At 45.3% G+C, this 13,678-nt stretch overlaps 1 protein-coding gene across 2 annotated transcripts in view; it reads right to left on the bottom strand.

The window, feature by feature from the left end:
• Window positions 1–13,678, bottom strand: part of LOC106609547 (sorting nexin-29) — a 160,498-nt gene that overhangs the window by 106,919 nt on the left and 39,901 nt on the right. For both annotated transcript variants that reach the window (XM_045724039.2, XM_045724041.2), the window contains one exon: window positions 10,276–10,364. In XM_045724039.2, the coding sequence (XP_045579995.1) occupies window positions 10,276–10,364 (89 nt within the window). The remainder of the gene's footprint in view (window positions 1–10,275; window positions 10,365–13,678) is intronic.

The raw sequence follows: 13,678 nt of genomic DNA, 5'->3' as shown, positions 1-13,678 counted from the left end.
TACGGTTACAGAAGTCAACAAATGATAGCGCCTGGGGAATAGGAGTCGAACTGGGGGCTACAGGGCCTGGGTTACATCACCAGATGAGCAGAGGAGGAGTAGGATAAGGGTATGGCTAAAGTCTATAAGAACTGGCTGTCTAGTGCGTTGGGACAGAGATTAAAAGGAACAGATTTCTGGGCATGGTGGAAAAGACTCAGGGCATAATGTACAGACAATGGTATGGTAGGTTGTGAGAACAGTGGAGGTAAACCTAGGCGTTTAGTGACGATGAGAGAGGTTTCCTCTCTGGAGGCACCAGTTTATTTCACCTTTATTTAACCAGGTAGGCTAGTTGAGAACAAGTTCTCATTTAGCCAGGTGCGGTCTCCGCATGTGTGTGGGGTGGGACAAAAGAGCTATCGAAGGCATTTTGAGCGGGACTGAGGGCTATACAGTGAAATAAAACAATAAGAACTAGCTGAGACAGCAGTAGACTAGGAATATTGACATTAGAGAGAGGCATAAAGCAGTCACAGGTGTTGATCAGGAGAGCTAAGACAACAACGGGTAAATGGCGATGAATGGGCAGAGCGGGTCAGTTAGGTACGTACAGGACCTGAGTTTGAGGCTGGGGCCGACAGGTAAACAAAATGAAGTACTGTGTTATTGAAACAGTACAGAGGGCATCAGTTGTATAGCCGAGTGATCATAGGGTCAAAAAAGCAGCAATAGGTGAATAGTGTTTGGCTCTCCTCTCCTCTGCAGTATCAATGGGAGCTGTGTGTTTTATCAGTCTGGGCAGTCATGCAGTAAATGACTGGCTACCCTTTCAATACACTAGACTGGAGCCAGATGTAATCCCTTCATGTGTGTTTCCCTGCAGAAGCCTGAAGCCCTCTCCTCTCACCGTCCATCATCTCCCCCCTCAGCCATCCCCTGACCTTCCATCATCTCCCCCTCAGCCATCCCCTCTGCTGCCCCCTCACTTTTACTGAAGCCCTTAATGAGATTGGTCAGGTAGGGTGGTGCAGTACATTATGAGTCAGATGTGATCGTTGATTAGGTGATGAGACCTGCTGCTCCGCCCCCTTCTTGCTGACCATCTGGGCTCGTCGGTCTCTGTCACACCCCCCCAACACTCAGACCCCCCCCCCCCCCAAATGCTCAGACATCCCCCCCAAACGCTCCCCCAACGTTCAGACACCCACCCCCCCAATGTTCAGACACACACACCCCCAACACTCACACCTTCTGGTTTAATAAACCAGCCTCTCACACCTCTCTTCTCGCAACTACCAAATACAAAAACTATCTGTTTGATGAAGACCTATCCAAGCAAAATAGATAACCAGATACACACACCTACTCATAAAACACACACTCAACACCACTGGCTCCATGGCTGTGGCACAAATCCCAGTCTCACCTACACACACCTTCTGTTTATTAAACACTCATCCCATCCCAACCTCCAGGAGCTGACAGTCACCATTAACACCATTACACATACGTGGGCGCACACAAACACACACACACCCCGACGGCTGCTGCTGACCCTACGGCTCTGAGGAAGGACTGATAAATACGTCAGTGTGTGTGTGTAATGAATTAGTAACATGGTGTTATTAACATTTCTCTGGCAGCCTGAGTCGCGTAGGTGGAAAATGCGGCTGGTTGCTTCACTCATTAGGTAGCATGTCTGTCTGTCAAATGAGCAGGAGAAGTGACGACTCCACTATGTGTTGATTCATGTTTTAATCACCGCCATATTAAAGTGTATGAAGTGAGACGCTTTATTAGACTAATCTAGCAGGGGTCAGAGAGAGCCTGAATCAAATTTAGGAGAAAAGGAGGAAATTTGAATTTCAGATGATGTGTTAAATGTAAACAGGAAGGAGAGAATAAAAAAAGATTAAATGAAGGTGCTTGAAACCTGACCTACGGACAGAGAAAGTTGACCCCCATTTATCATGCCTTTGTGACCAGCGTTTCACGGTTTATTAGTACTGGATTTTGCTTACTTGATTGTATTTGATACTTGAAAGTTTAGGGAATCACTGCAAAAATGTGGCAACTCTCAAGCCTACAGCGAGCTAAGCATTCTGTATAGAAATACAGTGTTCATATTTATTGCAAACTCAGAAATTGAAGTATATCGGAAGAGAATATACACCGTACTAATGATACCATACGCTGACTCATCCCATAACCATACATAATGATATACATGGGAACAGTTTGCTGTGCTTTCCCTTCACACCACGTTCAATCAGTCACACAGCAATAACACAGACACCGTGACACACACACCCCCAATCTGCGACAACAGCTGGGGACAATCCAAACAAACGTGGATAGACGAGACGTCAGGAGGAGGGAAGAGAAAACAGCGTTGGAGTTTATCCAGAGCGAAAAGCTGTTTCAGAGGGGTTGTTAGTAGCCTGTCTCTGCCTGAGCTGCGTTCAGAAGATCACATCTGTATTGAGCTGTATCATCAGAGGAGTTTCAAAAGGCTGTGCGATGATCAGGCAAACAGCGTTGACAGGACATGATGAAACAAAGCATGCATTGTAGCGCTTGTGTATCAATTCAGTGTTTCCCCTGTCGTCTCTTTCAGCTGCAACTCAACACCAAAGCCTGATGGAGTATGGCACATCATTAGCAATAGGGACTGAAGGGATGCAGGTGGAAATCATTTAGACTCAGAATGCCTGTCTTCTGCACTTTAGACAGACAGAGACAGATACACAAAGAGAGGGAGAAGAACAGGCGAAAGAGAACAAGGGAAAGCCAAATTGGGATATTTACATCAAGAGCGTCACTATGTACACTGTGTGGCCTGACTCCACTGGGGACCATGAAAGGCTGAGGAGGATTGTGGGTAATTCACAAGGCGGCGGCTGTGCCGAGGCCCTTAATTAGTGTGGAAACTCTGTCAGGATTCTACAGCCTTCCGGAAATCCATTCATCATTCCACGTTGTCAGTGTCCCAGAGCATTGCTCTGTGTGTCACCGTAGACAAACATCCATGTTGGAGATTTGACGACTCTGACTGCTAGAGTCGTTGCTGAGACCTGAGAGATGAGGTGCAATGTGTCTGGGATGTTTTTCTAACCCTTGTGTGCATGTTTCCTCTTAAGTAGTGCCAGAAGCCAAGTCAAAGAAAAAAACATACATTCAAACTAACAAACTAGAATAAAAAAGTATTACCCCCACGTAGGAGGTCTGTCAATTACAGGTGTCCCACACAGTGCCTGTCAATTATATTGACAGACTTCCAATCCTGGCCATGTATATTTGACACTTACACAAAAGCAATGCTCCTGATATCCTAGACATCTCTGTGCCTTACAGGTGTCCCACACAGTGCCTGAGGAGAATCTCTGTCTCTGTAGGAGGGTCATGGCTAGAAGGGATACAGCTTCTCAAATGAATGTCAAAAGTAGAAATATTTTTAACTCTTTTCCTAACGTAAACTAAATATCCTAACCTGCTATTTAAATAATCCTAACCTGCTGCATAAATTCAAATAAAATAAAATGTTATTGCTCACACACAGATAAACTCAGCAAAAAAAGAAACTGCCCTTTTTCAAGACCCTGTCTTTCAAAGATCATTCGTAAAAATCCAAATAACTTTACAGAGCTTCATTGTAAAGGGTTTAACCTGTTATGGATAGGGGGCAGTATTTTCACGTCCGGATAAAAAACGTACCCGATTTAATCTGATTATTACTCCTGCCCAGAAACTAGAATATGCATATAATTATTAGCTTTGGATAGAAAACACTCCAAAGTTTCTAAAACGGTTTGAATGGTGTCTGTGAGTATAACAGAACTCATTTGGCAGGCCAAAACCTGAGAAGATTCTGTACAGGAAGTACCGTCTGACCATTTCTTGGCCTTCTTGATTATCTCTATCCAAAACAGGGGATCTCTGCTGTTACGTGACACTTCCTACGGCTCCCATGGGCTGGGTACTCTGCTGACATAATCTAATGTTTTGCTTTCGTTGTAAAGCCTTTTTGAAATCGGACAGTGTGGTTAGATAAAGGAGAGTCTTCTCTTTAAAATGGTGTAAAATAGTCATATGTTTGAAAAATGGAAGTTTGGTTTTTTTTGAGGAATTTGTAATTCGCGCCACGCCTATCATTGGATATTGGAGCAGGTGTTCCGCTAGCGGAACGTCTAGATGTAAGAGGTTAAACACTGTTTCCCATGCTTGTTCAATGAACCATAAACAATTAATGAACATGCACCTGTGGAACGGTCATTAAGACACTAACAGCTTACAGAGAGTAGGCAATTAAGGTCACAGTTATGAAAACTTAGGGCACTAAAGAGGCCTTTCTACTGACTCTGAAAAACACCAAAAGAAAGATGCCCAGGGTCCCTGCTCATCTGTGTGAACATGCCTTAGGCATGCTGCAAGGAGGCATGAGGACTGCAGATGTGGCCAGGGCAATAAATTGCAATGTCCGTATTGTGAGACGCCTAAGACAGCGCTACAGGGAGACAAGACGGACAGCTAATCGTCCTCGCAGTGGCAGACCACGTGTAACAACACCTGCACCGGATCGGTACATCCGAACATCACACCTGCGAGACTGGTACAGGATGGCAACAACAACTGCCCGAGTTACACCAGGAACGCACAATCTCTCCATCAGTGCTCAGACTGTCCGCAATAGGCTGAGAGATGCTGGACTGAGGGCTTGTAGACCTGTTGTAAGGCAGGTCCTCACCAGACATCACCGGCAACAACGTCACCTATGGGCACAAACCCACCGTCGCTGGACCAGACAGGACCGGCAAAAAGTGCTCTTCACTGACGAGTCGCGGTTTTGTCTCACCAGGGGTGATGGTCGGATTCGCGATTATCGTCAAAGGAATGAGCGTTACACCGAGGCCTGTACTCTGGAGCAGGATTCATTTGGAGGTGGAGGGTCCGTCATGGTCTGGGGCGGTGTGTCACAGCATCGTTGGACTGAGCTTGTTGTCATCGCAGGCAATCTCAACGCTGTGCGTTACAGGGAAGACATCCTCCTCCCTCATGTGGTACCCTTCCTGCAGGCTCATCCTGACATGACCCTCCAGCATGACAATGCCACCAGCCATACTGCTCATTCTGTGCGTGATTTCCTGCAAGACAGGAATATCAGTGTTCTGCCATGGCCAGCGAAGAGCCTGGATCTCAATCCCATTGAGCACGTCTGGGACCTGTTGGATCAGAGGGTAAGGGCTAGGGCCATTCCCCACAGAAATGTCCGGAAACTTGCAGGTGCCTTGGTGGAAGAGTGGGGTAACATCTCACAGCAAGAACTGGCACATCTAGTGCAGTCCATGAGGATGCACTGCAGTACTTAATGCAGCTGGTCGCCACAACAGATACTGACTGTTACTTTTGATTTTGACCCCCCCCCCCCCTTTGTTCAAGGACACATTATTCCATTACTGTTAGTCATATGTCTGTGGAACTTGTTCAGTTTATGTCTCAGTTGTTGAATCTTATGTTCATACAAATATTTACACATGTTAAGTTTGCTGAAAATAAACGCAGTTGATAGTGAGAGGATGTTTCTTTTTTTGGTGAGTTTATGAGATGAGTAAAGCAGTATATAAACATTAAAGTGACTAGTGTTTGATTATTAAAGTGGCCAGTGATTCCATGTCTATGTATATAGGGCAGCAGCCTCTAAGGTGTAGGGTTGAGTAGCCGGGTGGTAGCCGGCTAGTGATGGCTATTTAAACAGTCTGATGGCCTTGAGATAGAAGCTGTTTTTCAGTCTCTCAGTCCCTGCTTTAATGCACCTGTACTGACCTCGCCTTCTGGATGATAGCAGACTGAACAGGCCGTGGCTCAGGTGGTTGTTGTCCTTGATGATCTTTTTGGCCTTCCTGTGACATTGTGGGCTGTAGGTGTCCTGGAGGGCAGTATGTTTGCCCCTGGTGATGCGTTGGGCAGACCGTACCACCCTCTGGAGAGATCTCCAGTTGCAGTTTACGTACCAGGCGGTGATAGAGCCCGACAGGATGCTCTCAATTGTGCAGCTGTAAAAGTTTGAGGGTCTTAGGGGCCGAGCTGAATTTCTTCAGCCTCCTGAGGTTGAAGAGGCGCTGTTGCGCCTTCTTCACCACACTGTCTGTGAGGGTGGACCATCTCAGTTTGTCAGTGATGTGTATGCCGAGGAATTGGAAGCTTTCCACCTTTTCTACTGTGGTCCCGTCGATGTGGATAGGGGCGTGCTCCCTCTGCTGTTTCCTGAAGTCCACGATCAGCGCCTTCATTTTGTTGACGTTGAGGGAGAGGTTATTTTCCTGGCACCACTCCGCCAGAGCCCTCACCTCCTCCCTGTAGGCTGTCTCGTAATTGTTGGTAATCAGGCCTACTATTGTTGTGTCATCTGCAAACTTGATGATTGAGTTAGAGGCGTGCATGCCCACGCAGTCATGGGTGAACAGGGAGTACAGGAGGGGGCTGAGCACACACTTGTGGGAGCCCTGTGTTGAGGATCAGCAAAGTGAAGGTGTTGTTTCCTACCTTCACCACCTGGGGGTCGCCAGTCAAGAAGTACATGACCCAGTTCCAAAAGGCAGGGTTGAGACCCAGGGTCCCAAGTTTAATGATGAGCTTGGAGGGTACTATGGTGTTGAAGGCTGAGCTATAGTCAATGAACAGCCTTCTGACGTAGGTCTTCCTCTTGTCCATATGGGATAGGGCAGTGTGCAGTGCGATGGCATCGTCTGTGGAGCTATTGGGGCGGTAAGCAAATTGAAGTGGGTCTAGGGTGTCAGGTAAGGAGATGATATGATCCTTAAACTAACCTCTCAAAGCACTTCATGATGACAGAAGTGAGTGCTACGGGGTGATATTCATTTAGTTCAGTTACACTTACTTTCTTGGATACAGGAACAATGGTGGACATCTTAAAGCAAGTGGGGACCACATACTTGCATAGGGAGAGATTGAATATATCTGTTAACCTGTTTAGGATAGGGGGCAGTACTTTCACGGCCGGATAAAAAACGTACCCGATTTAATCTGGTAATTACTCCTGCCCCGAAACTAGAACATGCATATAATTGTTTGATTTGGATAGAAAACACCCTAAAGTTTCTAAAACTGTTTGAATGGTGTCTGTGAGTATAACAGAACTCATATGGCAGGCCAAAACCTGAGAAGATTCCACACAGGAAGGAAGTGCCCTGTTTGACCATTTCTTGGCCATCTATAGCCTCTTTATCGAAAACAGAGGATCTCTGCTGTAATGTGACATTTTCGAAGGCCCCCATAGGCTCTCAGAAGGCGCCAGAACGGGGAATGATGACTCTGCAGTCCCTGAGCGGAAAACAGTAGCGCATTTGGATAGTGGTCGATCTGAGAACAATGACACGGGTGCGCGCGAAGTCACCGTTTTCTTCTTTCAGTCTTTGAACGAAAACAACGTCTCCCGGTCGGAATATTATCGCTATTTTACGAGAAAAATTGCATAAAAATTGATTTTAAACAGCGTTTGACATGCTTCGAAGTACGGTAATGGAATATTTTGAAATTTTTTGTCACGATATGCGCCGGGCGCGTCACCCTTCGGATAGTGTCTTGAACGCAAGAACAAACGCAGCTATTTGGATATAACTATGGATTATTTGGAACCAAAACAACATTGGGTGTAAAGTAGAAGTCCTGCGAGTGCATTCTGACAAAGAACACCAAAGGTAATCCAATTTTTCTTATAGTAAATCTGAGTTTGGTGAGTGCCAAACTTGGTGGGTGTCAAAATAGCTAGCCATGATGGCCGGGCTATCTACTCAGAATATTGCAAAATGTGCTTTCACCGAAAAGCTATTTTAAAATCGGACACCACGATTGCATAAAGGAGTTCTGTATCTATAATTCTTAAAATATTTGTTCTGTTTTTTGTGAACGTTTATCGTGAGTAATTTAGTAAATTCACTGGAAGTTTTCGGTGGGTATGCTAGTTCTGAACGTCACATGCTAATGTAAAAAGATGGTTTTTGATATAAATATGAACTTGATTGAACAAAACATGCATGTATTGTATAACATAATGTCCTAGGAGTGTCATCTGATGAAGATCATCAAAGGTTAGTGCTGCATTTAGCTGTGGTTTTGGTTTTTGTGACATTATATGCTAGCTTGAAAAATGGGTGTCTGATTATTTCTGGCTGGGTACTCTCCTGACATAATCTAATGTTTTGCTTTCATTGTAAAGCCTTTTTTGAAATCGGACAATGTGGTTAGATAAAGGAGAGTCTTGTCTTTAAAATGGTGTAAAATAGTCATATGTTTGAAAAATTGAAGTTTTGGGATTTTTGAGGAGTTTGTAATTCGCGCCACGCCCTATCATTGGATATTGGCGAGGCGTTCCGCTAGCGGAACATCTAGATGTAAGAGGTTAACACTCCAGCCATCTGGTCTGCGCATGCTCTGAGGATGCGGCTAGGGATGCCGTCTGGGCTGGCAGCCTTGCGAGGGTTAACACGCTTAAATGTCTTACTCATGTTGGCCACGGAGAACACAAGCCCACAGACCTTGGGAGCGGGCCGCGTCGGTGGCACTATGTTATCCTGAAAATGGGCAAAGGTGTTTAGCTTGTCTGGGAGCAAGACGGTGTCCACGACGTGGCTGGATTTCCCTTTGTAATTCATGATCGTTTGTAGACCCTGCCACAAACGTCTCATGGCTGAGCCGTTGAATTGCGATTCCACTTTGTCTCTGTACTGACGTTTTGCCTGTTTTATTGCCTTACGGAAGGAATAACTACACTGTTTGTATTCAACCATATTCCCAGTCACTTTGCCATGGTTAAATGCGTTGGTTAGCGCTTTCAGTTTTGCGAAAGCTGCTATCTAGCCAAGAGAGGAGTAAAATGGAGTCGTGATCTGATTTGCCAAAGGGAGGGCAGGGGAGGTCCTTGTAGGCGTTTTGAAAAGGCAAGTAGCAGTTATCTAATGGTTTTCCTAATTGAGTACTACAGTCAATGTGTTGATAAAACTTTGGTCGTTTTTTCCTCATTTGTTTTGTTAAAATCCCCAGCTACAATAAACGTGGCCTCAGGATATGTGGTCACCAGTTTGCATAAAGTCCAGCGTAGTTCCTTGAGGGCCGTCATGGTATCGGCATGAGGGGGAATATACACGGCTGTGACTAACAGAAGAGAATTCTCTTGGAAGGTAACATGGTCAGCATTTGATTGTAAAGTGTTCTAGGTTGGGTAAATAAAATAATTTCTGTACGTTATCACAATCACACCATGAGCAGTTAATCATGAAACATACATCCCCGCCTTTCTTCCCGGTGAGTTCTTTATTTCTGTCTGTGCGATGAACTGAGAACCCAGCTGGCTGTATGGATCGGGACAGTATATCCTGAGAGCCATGATTCCATGAAACAGAGTATGTTACAGTCCCTGATGTCTCTCTGGAAGGAGATCCTCACCCTGAGCTCGTCTACTTTATTGTCCAGAGACTGAACATTAGGAAGTAATATACTCGGAAGCGGTGGATGGTGTGCCTGCCTCCTGAGTCGGACTAGAAGTCCACTCCGAATACCTCTCCTCTGCCAGTGGCGTCTTGGAGCAGCCTCTGGGATAAGTTCAATTGCCCTGGGGTGTACGAACAAAGGATCCAATTCGGGAAAGTCGTATTCCTGCTCGTAATGCTGGTGAATTACCGCCACTCTGATATCCAAAAGTTATTTCCGGCTGTATGTAATAACACAAAAAAACTTTCTGGGCTAATAATGTAAGAAATATAACACAAAAATAAAAATGCAACATTGCTTAGGTGCTAGAAGCAGAGCTGCCATGTCTGATGGCGTCATCTTACTGTGAAAAGTCAAATCTGACAAAAGCTGTATCCCATCTAGTCAAAACCATGTAGGAGGGAGATAGTGTCCACAGAAACCGAGATCAGTACTGATAACCACAGTCTCTACCCCCAAAATGTCATTAGGCATTCTGTCTCCCTAAATTGCCATGTCCATTCCGTTTGCCTTTGATATAACAGTCTTATATCTGTACCCTTTGCACAGCGTGGATATATCCCCAAGCAACAGGAGAGAAAGCCACTTTAATCCAAATTCCCCAAAATTACTAAGTAACAAAGGGGGGACTAATTATGTTTCATAAAGGCATGTCTCAAACCAGGCTTATTATTCACTTACTACATCCTTGAGTGGTGGCTCAACACTGACCGTGTCATGCATAAGAGAATACATTTTTCCTGCCCTGTTTAGATATGGAGCACTGAGCGAGCGTGCGTGGTGTCTTACCGGTGTCATTGCCCTGGCTCCCCTCTCTCTTCAGCATCTGAACAGCCCCCACATATTTCTTCAGCTGGACCTTGAGGACCTCGTTCTCTCTGCAGACACAGACACACAACAGAATCAAGGCCCAGAGAGAGAAAGCGCATCAGACTGGACCAGTAAGTGTGTGTGTGAGTGTGTGTGTAAACCTCAAGGCTTACAGCCTTCTAAAACACCAGTCTAACTCTGGAGCAGGATTATACATGCAGCCCTACAAGTTTCATGCGATTGTTTACTGTCACTACAGACTCTATGCACGAGGGAGGCGCAAGCGTGTGTATGCTCAGAAGAAGTGTGTGTGTAGCGGTACGTGTGTTTACAGGGCCTGTGTGGACGCTTACTGTTGGTTTTGGGGGGAAATCAGAATCTAAGAGAATTACAGTGCTGTTAACAACAACAACAACACCCCTGCCTTCCTTCCCTGCTCTCGTTGTACCCTGCTTATCGCCTCCCATTCCACCCCACAAAGGACACCCGGGACGGGAGAGCTCAAAAAGCCGGCTGATGAGCTCTCGGAGGGACGATAGGGCCGTTGTTATCCGAGTTGGCAAGCTGAGACACAATTCCGGTGCGATTTAATTAAAGGTAATAAATGTCTGGCGTTCCAGAGGCAACGGAGGGGATTCCACGGCTCAGGTGTGTCTCATTGATCCCAATGTGCCCTCCTGCTACGGAACAGGCAGGTTAGCATTCCCGCATGGACGCACGCGGTTACAGTGTTATCCATAAGATTTTAACCACAGAATTTCCTGCAATTCTACACATTTTGCCATGGCTTACAGCGTGTTCTTATGCTTAGTGACTATAACAGATTCTCTCTGACCGTCTAGTTTTTATTGGTGACTGTTAGTTATCAAAGATGATCTTATTTAAAAATATATAGCGCCTTTATCTTTTCTACATATTTTTTGTTTTACACACTAACCAGACCACCCACGTTGCATGCGTGACCGTTGCAAAATAAATGTTCACAAACAGTACATGTTATTGAATCATTTCATCCAAACTGCTGGTGTGTCTCAACAGGCGTCTGCATAGCCAGGCACTGAAATATAACTTAGAACCTGGTTCCATTTCAGAGGCTTGACGCGCCGCAAGTCCCGCCTCTCTACTCATTGGTTTTTACAAGCATATACCCATGTGGGTGATTGAGAGATGAATGAGGTCCACACTGCAGTCCAGTTGATGGCGATAATGCACCGTAAATTTAGTTGCTAACTGCCATATAAAAAAAATCCACAGAAGAATGAACAAGGAGTTTTTCTTTTCACTCTGTAATTTAGGTTAGTATTGTGGAGTAAGTATAATGTTGTTTATCCATCCTCAGGTTTCTCCTATCACAGCCATTAAACTCTAACTGTTTTAAAGTCACCATTGGCCTCATGGTGAAATCCTTGAGCAGTTTCCTTCCTCTCCGGCAATTTAATTAGGTAGCAGGCCTGTATCTTTGTAGTGACTGGGTGTATTGATACACCATTCAAAATAGAATTAATAACTTCATCATGCTCAAAGGAATATTCAATGTCTGTTTTATTTATTTTTACCCATCTACCTATAGATGCTCTTCTTTGCAAGGCATTGGAAATCCTCCTTGGTCTTTGTAGTTGAATCTGTGTTTGAAATTCACTGTTCGACTGAGGAATCTTTCAGATAATTATATGTGTGCGGTACAGAGATCATGTTAAACAATATTATTGCACACAGAGTGAGTCCATGCAACTTCTTGTGTGAATTGTTAAGCACATTTGTACTCCTGAACATATTTAGGCTTGCCATAACAAATACTTAGGCTTGCCACTGACATTTTTATTTATTTTCCCTTTATTTAACCAGGTAGGCTAGTTGAGAACAAGTTCTCATTTACAACTGCGACCTGGCCAAGATAAAGCATAGCAATTCGACACATACAACAACACAGAGTTACACATGAAATAAACAAAACATACAGTCAATAATACAGTAGAACAAAAGAAAACAAAAAGTCTATATACAGTGAGTGCAAATGAGGTAAGTTAAGGCAATAAATAGGCCATGGTGGCAAAGTAATTACAATATAGCAATTAAACACTGGAATGGTAGATGTGCAGAAGATGAATGTGCAAGTAGAGATACTGGGGTGCAAAGGAGCCGGATAAATAAATTAATACAGTATGGGGATGAGGTAGGTAGATAGATAGATGGACTGTTTACAGATGGGCTATGTACAGGTGCAGTGATCTGTGAGCTGCTCTGACAGCTCTGACAGCTTAAAGCTAGTGAGGGAGATATGAGTCTCCAGCTTCAGAGATTTTTGCAGTTCGTTCCAGTCATTGGCAGCAGAGAACTGGAAGGAAAGATGACCAAAGGAGGAATTGGCTTTGGGGGTGACCAGTGAGATATACCTGCTGGAGCGCGTGCTACGAGTGGGTGCTGCTATGGTGACCAGTGAGCTGAGATAAGGCGGGGCTTTACCTAGCAGAGACTTGTAGATAACCTGTAGCCAGTGGGTTTGGCGACGAGTATGAAGCGAGGGCCAACCAACGAGAGCATACAGGTCGCAATGGTGGGTAGTGTATGGGGCTTTGGTGACAAAACGGATGGCACTGTGATAGACTGCATCCAGTTCGTTGAGTAGAGTGTTGGAGGCTATTTTATAGATGACATCACCGAAGTCGAGGATCGGTAGGATGGTCAGTTTATTATGGAGTATTGTGTAGACCAGTGTAGGCCAGGGCTCCAGAGTGGCACAGCAATCTAAGGCACTGCATCTCAGTGCTAGAGGCGTCACTACTGACCTAGGTTTGATTCCAGGCTGTATCAAAACTGGCCATGATTGGGAGTCCCATAAGGCGGAGCACAATTGGCCCAGCGTAATCCAGGTTTGGCTGGGGTAGGCCGTCATTGTAAATAAGAATTTGTTCTTAACTGACTTGCCTAGATAAATAAAATAACATTTGGGCCTTCTGAGTGGCGCAGCGGTATAAGTCACTGTATCGCAGTGCTAGAGGCGTCACTACAGATCCGGGTTCGATCCTGGGCTGTGTTGCAGCCGGCCGTGACTGGGAGACTCAAGAGGCAGCGCACAATTGGCCCAGCGTCGTCTGGGTTAGGGGAGGGTTTGGACGTCCTTGTCCCATCGCGCTCTAGCGACTCCTGTGGCGGGCCGGGAGCATGCACGCTGACACGGTCACCAGCTGTAGGGTATTTCCTCCGACACATTAAGGGTTAAGCAAGCAGTGTGTCTTGGCACGGTCGTGTTGTGGAGGACGCATGGCTCTCGACCGTCGCCTCTCCCGAGTCCGTACAGGAGTTGCAACGATGGGACAAGACTAACTACCAAATGGATATCACGAAATTGGGGAGAAAAAGATCAAATAAATCCATTTGATCA

Source organism: Salmo salar, chromosome 01, assembly GCF_965601325.2.
Source record: "Salmo salar chromosome 01, fSalSal1, whole genome shotgun sequence".
NCBI classification, from domain to species: domain Eukaryota; kingdom Metazoa; phylum Chordata; class Actinopteri; order Salmoniformes; family Salmonidae; genus Salmo; species Salmo salar.
The sequence above is the reverse complement of the archived record's forward strand: the minus strand, read 5'-3'. Positions and strand labels throughout refer to the sequence as shown.